Below are 6,309 nucleotides of genomic sequence, written 5' to 3' on the forward strand. Positions count from 1 at the left end.
CTCCAATCTGATATCCATGAGGAGTTAGGTGAAGGTAGAGAGAAGGTGAAGAGAAGCAGGAGAAAAAGAAGTGAAAAGCCTAAAGGGCGGGGTGATATAAACATAGATAAAGCAGGTGTAAATATTAGGTTTGATGAGCTGCGTACAGGTAGTAAGCAAAATAGGTATGAAGGTTTAGTTGGGACTGATGAGCCATACTTTGGTTCTTGAGATGCTGAAAGCTTTGCATCAGGTATGGAAGGTTAAGATAGTGAAGAACATAAGAAGAAAATGGAGGAAAAAAAGAAAAAGAAGAGATTGATCTTTGATCCTACTGCCAAGAAAATCACTTGGGAGTTATGATTGATATTTGAAAGTGTTGATCAGTTTAGGGAAGCAGTCACCAAATATGCAATTCAAAAACGGGTGCAGATTGAGAAGTACATAAATGAGCCACTTAGGGTGAGAGTTAGATGTATGGTACCTAAATGTGGATGGCTTCTAGCAGCTAGTAAAAATGGCAGTTCCAATAATTTTAAGGCGAAAAGATATAATCCAGTGCACAAGTGTTATACAACCAACAAGAACAAGTTGTGTAATTCAAGATATCTTGCAAAAAAATACAAGAGCTGAATTATGTCACAACCAGGTATGAAGGATTGTTAGTTGAGAAAATTGATAAAGCAAGAACTGGACCTCTATGTAGGGAGATCAACTGCACATAGGGCTAGAGCTAAGATATTGAAAGAAATCATTGGTGATATGCATCAAGAGTTCAAAAGACTCTATGACTATAGAGATATGATTTTGCAGACCAATCCTGGAAGTACATGTGTGATGAAAGCAGAAGATCAAGGTGATGGAAAACTGGTATTCTCTAAAATCTATGTTTTTTTACATGCCATGAAAAGGGGTTGGCTGGAAGGATGCAGAAGAATTATTGGCCTTGATGGATGTTTTTGAAAGGAGTTTGTAAGGGACAACTTCTTGTAGCTGTCTCCAAAGATGGAAATAATCAGATGTTTCCAATTGCATGGGCAGCTGTAGAGGTGGAGAACACATTCAACTAGACTTGGTTTCTGAAACGTCTTAGTGAAGATTTGAGCTTAGAAGATGGAAGAGACCTTACAATGATGTTTGATATGCAGAAGGTAACTATTTTCCTTCAGTTTATGTTCTCCTTCATTAACTAGTGTTTTGTTCTCCTTTATTAACTATTGTTCAGTTCTATTTCAGTTGTTCTGTTTTATTATTCTGCAAGAGACTTGTTCTATTTTTATTATTCTCTAGAAAGTAAATATTGTTCTGTTTGAGTGAATGCTACAGGGTTTAATTAATGTTGTAAGAGACTTGTTGCCTGAGTGTGAACACATGATGTGTGCTAGGCACATCCTTGCAAATTGGTCAAAAGAGTTGAGAGGATTGGAGAGGAGGAATACTTTTTGGAGATGTGCAAGGGCTTCTAGTATTGCAGAATTGAATGACCAACTTGATATGCTAGACAAGCTTGGGGATGGCATATGTGAAAGTTTACTCTACTATAGAAAAGAAACCTGGTACAGAGCTTATTTCAACTATGATAGGAAGTCTGATGTAATTGACAACAATATGTGTGAGACTTTCAATTCCTGGATTTTGACTGAAAGACACAACACAATCATCACAATGTTAGAGGAAATCAGAATTAAGTTGATGATTAGGATATGTAAAATGAGAGAGTTCTATGAGACATGGATATGTGATATCTCCCCAATAGCAATGAAGATTTACCAAGATAATTTAGCTAAGTCTATGAAGTGTACTCCAAGATGGAATGGTGAAACAGGCTATGAGATTGAAGATTTTAAATACAAGCATGTGGTATCTTTAGTGAATATGACATGCAATTGGTATCCCTTGTTGTCATGCAATTGCTAGCATGCATTTCAAGGACATGGAACCTATTCACCACATTGCACATTGGTATCGTAAGTCCACTTACGTGAAGGCTTATTCAACCTTTATCCAGCCTGTTCCATGTATGCAACAATGGCCATCTTCAGGCCACCCCCCTATTGAACCTTCTCGGATTAGAAACATGCCTGGCAGACCAAAAAAAATAGGAAAAGAGAAGAAACTGAACATCCAAAATCTGGGAAGCTTTCAAGGAGAGGCATGGAGATGACTTGTTCCCTTTGTGGTGTGTATGGACACAACAAGAGGGGATGCCCCAGTAAAAATTCTGCTGCTGGGAATGTTGCTGCTGGAAATGCCACTGCTGAAAATGCCACAGCTGAAAATGCCACTGTTGGAAATGCTACTGCTGGGAAGAGGAAGAGCAAGAGAAACTAGTACTACTACAACATCTAGTTCACAATCAGCAAGAGGCAGAGGTGTTTCTGCAACAGGTAGAGGGGTTGGAAGAGGTAGAGGCAGTGGTTTTAGGTTGTTTCAAGCAAGGAATGGGTTCATTTATATTATTGTAAGTGAACTAACTAAAGGTATAATTAGTGTATCTTCCTTCTATTGAATGTAATATTGTAACTAAGTATACTTTACTTTGGCAGAGTGGAGGACAAAATCCAAGGGTCATTAGCACTGGAACTAAGACTAAGAGATCTACAGCTTCAACAGAGGAATGTGATTACCAACCAAGAAGTGTCGGCTTGAGGTGGATGGGCAAAAAAGCCATAAGCCAAAGACAACTTCAAAGAAATGCAACACCACAACACAATCTTAGTCAAGCTAGTTCATCATCTCAACCAACGAAGAAGCAGAAAAAGAAATGAAGACTTTGGTTGTTGCTTAAGCTTTATATTTTGTTAAGTATTGCTATGGATAACAATGTGTTATGTTTTGTAAAGTGTTGCTATGGACAACCAAGTAAAGTGCTATATTTTGTAAAGTGTTGCTATGGTCAACCAAGTGCTATATTTTGTAAAATATTGCTAATCAGTTTTGGTGTCTACTAATGAACACCTATTTTGTGGAATGAAGTATATTTAGGTCTTCTTTTTATACTGCTTTCCTTTGGTTACACAAAATCTGCATTATTCATGTTTGGTTACCAAAGCTAAATAATAACATAACACAAGACAAGACTAACAATCTTCAATTACCTAAATAGGAATATAACAAAAGAGCTTGAATACCTCTCTAATAAAATAGGGAGTGACCCTCATAGACAACAACTTCAATGAGCCAAATACATGAAGACCCAATACATGGGAATATCATTACACTATATAGCAGTGTTGAGAACTACCAAATACAATGGCCTTAATGATGATTAATCCTAAAATCAGAAAAAAAAATCTCCTCCAGTTCCTCTGTTTTCTGGGTTCCTGCAAATGCCCTTCAAGCTGATTCTTCTTCTTAAGCAGACCCAAAATCACCGACTTCAAGTGTTCATGAGTCGGGGGGTCAAACCATGTGAAATACTTACAGCCAGTTTTCTTATCTTTCTGCAAATCCATAAACAATTTGAGATGAAGCTTATAAAATCTTGAAATAACGATTATAACAATCTAAGGTTACCTCGTAATTTTTACAACCGTAGAATCGACAACCATGATTGTCTGTGCTCCATGAAATTACTAGTTCAGCAGCATCTCCACATCGACAAAATGGACCTGAATTCTCCATTCAATATGAACTCTAATACGAGAATTGACAGAAGAATAATAATGTATTGCACTTTAATTGAACAAATATAACCAGCTTCAAAATATTAGATGTGGAAGGTGAAGATGGGGTTTGGATTTTTCTGAAATTGGTTTGCCTCCTTCTGATATGAAGAAGATGAAAATGGTTGCTTTTAATAAGAAGAAGATGAAGAATTGGGCGTTAGGGTTAAGAAAAATGGGCCCAATTCTAGTAATTAGTCGTTGTAAGTTGTTAGGTGAGGCAGAAAATAACTTTTCACGCGCTGTATTGGTCGTGTTTCACACGTCCCAGAGGCTGGTCAAAAGTAGTATGTAATTGACACACATTTAAAAGGTTTGGTGTATAAAGTTATACCCGTGGTCAACAGATGTGTAACAGGGATTTGAGTGTAAGTTGGATGGGTAAACTATGTATTTAGCCTGAAATATAATATTGATGTTCCAAGATAGTATTTAGAAGTTAACTCTAATATCCCTCAGAAAATAAATTAATATAAGTTGATATAAAGATTGAGTGTAATTAAATTTATTGTCATTCACGCGATGGCAAGACGTTAGTAAATAATCGCCGTGCTTCAATTAATTAGCTTCTTAGAACAGCCATGTTCCTTGCTACGTACTGACGCCAATCGCCATGCTTCATTTGTCCCATCTCTAATTAACATTTTTCTACTCATATGTTTGTATGAGTAAATATGAGAATTAGAGAAAATATTAGGTAAGTAATTCCTAATTTTCTCTAAAAATAAAATAGTATTTGAATAAAATGCCTTTTAATATACCGAAAAGGAATACATAGAGCGGATAACGACTCCAACTACCTTGAGATTGAAACCTAGTAATTTATTTCAATATTTTGGGAGGTTGTAATTGACAAAAAAGATCCAAAATAACCTAAAAGTTTACTTAAGTACAAACAGGTAGAATTGGCGTTGTTTAATCGTCCATTTACAAATTCTTTTGATTATTCTAGTAGTTTTTTTATAATTGTGGTTCGGGCTAGCTTGAGCGCATCTTGATTAATTCCGTGGAGTATCTTGCTATTTGTCACCAGCACAAGCAGTGGCGATGCCAAGAAATTCCTCAAGGGTATTCAAACTTGAAAAAAATGAAAAAAATTCCTCAACAAAGAGTATTAAGTATAAGTGATATACCTCTAAACATCATATTTTACCTATATACGCAAAGTAAATTTTTGACGAATGGTGATAAATTGACCATCCTTTAAGACATGTAGCCTCGTCTCTAAGCACAAAAGGGCAACCTGGTGCACTAAGCTACCACTATGTGTGAGGGCCGGGAAAGAACCGGACCACAAGGATCCGTTGTACGCAGCCTTACCTACGATTCTCAAGAGGTTGTTTCTACAACTCGAACCCTTGGCTTACTGCAACAACCCCTGAGCACAAGTATCAGATAACTCTGTCTACTAAGACTTATAGAGATAAAAAGAAATCAACGTTTATTAGGATTTAAACTTGAGACCTCATGATTCTCAACCTATTTCATTTACCATATATGATTTCCTTTTAATTAAAGTTTGAGTAATAAAAGACAAGAAAGGTAAAACAAGTTTTCATAAAGCACGAATGACAAAAGGAAATACTCCTGATAAAGATTATATCTCTTTTAATTTCTTAGGTTTTATTATGTACTGTTTAGAGGCATGCAAAAGAAGGTTATAGTATAAGTGAACAATACTGTTTATCCTTAAATCAGATAACAATTAAATTTGTACGCAGTTTTAAGGATGCATGGATTGATTCAACACAAATAATCAAGAATATTAGATAAACGAGTTAAAGATAAAATAAACAATCAAACCAGTTGTAATGTTATGGCCTAGCCCGAACCTAGGTTGAACATTAACTTTGCCTTCTATTGGACCCTTGGTTCGAGCCCAATTGTGAATGAGGAACATAACGATTAAATAAGAACTTTTTCATTAGCTAGAAAGCAAAAAATGAATTTGTATTGCTTTGATTTGCGTGTTACAATGTGTGTTACAAAAGAAAAACTTCGCCTTTATATAGTAGGAGAGTTTCATCCCTAGTATAAGTCTAAAAAAGGTAAAAATCTTCCTTTCTCATTAATTACTGATCCATAATCGACATCGAGTGAGATCTGCACCGTGCAATCCGGTTAGATACGAATATCATGGCCCTCTATCCGTCGTATGTAACAGTTTACCGTATTCCCCAATGCCATAGGACTCATTCTGGGTCCGGGGAGCATCGTTTTATCATGCCCGATGATGAACACATCGTTCATCTTTCATGTGTCTCGATACGAAGGGCTCCCAGCCTCAATTTCAATCTCGTGCGTCCATGCCCTTCTTTCATTTTCTTCTCCAGGAAATCGGAGTATGCATTATCCCCGATTTTACACATATACAGATAGCCCCCTCGTTTTCCGGAGAGTAGGTTTGCCGAAACGATGGGAAACGATAGATGAACTTCGGTTCCTTCCTTCGTACGTTACAAGTGAGATGACAAGTAAATCGAAATGTCCCATCAATCGCGTCATTTTGACTTCGGACACGTGTCAGTCACTAGTTGGCTACCTTCGAACGTGAAACATCGCGCATTGATTGTTTTTCCCTTATAAAAGCTTCAATTTTTTTCACTTCTTCCACTTTCCCATTCCATATTTTACCCTCGAACTCTCTAACGACTTTTAACTTCTC

The 6,309-nt window shown here is 36.6% G+C and overlaps 1 protein-coding gene across 1 annotated transcript; it reads left to right on the forward strand.

Moving 5' to 3' along the window:
- Positions 1 to 211: 211 nt before the first annotated feature.
- Positions 212 to 2,747, forward strand: LOC142174636 (uncharacterized). Its single transcript, XM_075240468.1, has 7 exons — positions 212 to 232; positions 367 to 574; positions 686 to 849; positions 957 to 1,028; positions 1,306 to 1,839; positions 2,068 to 2,265; positions 2,526 to 2,747. The coding sequence occupies exons 1-7, from the start codon at positions 212 to 214 to the stop codon at positions 2,745 to 2,747; spliced, it is 1,419 nt and encodes a 472-aa protein (XP_075096569.1).
- Positions 2,748 to 6,309: the final 3,562 nt, after the last annotated feature.

This window comes from Nicotiana tabacum, chromosome 20 (assembly GCF_000715075.1).
Source record: "Nicotiana tabacum cultivar K326 chromosome 20, ASM71507v2, whole genome shotgun sequence".
Lineage (NCBI taxonomy): Eukaryota > Viridiplantae > Streptophyta > Magnoliopsida > Solanales > Solanaceae > Nicotiana > Nicotiana tabacum.

Coding starts and splice junctions, on each gene's coding strand:
- LOC142174636 (XM_075240468.1), top strand. CDS start 212: ATGCTGAAAGCTTTGCATCAG. Junction 575..685: donor AACCAACAAGAACAAGTTGT/GTAATTCAAGAT, acceptor ACCTCTATGTAG/GGAGATCAACTGCACATAGG. Junction 1,840..2,067: donor ATTTTAAATACAAGCATGTG/GTATCTTTAGTG, acceptor CATGCCTGGCAG/ACCAAAAAAAATAGGAAAAG.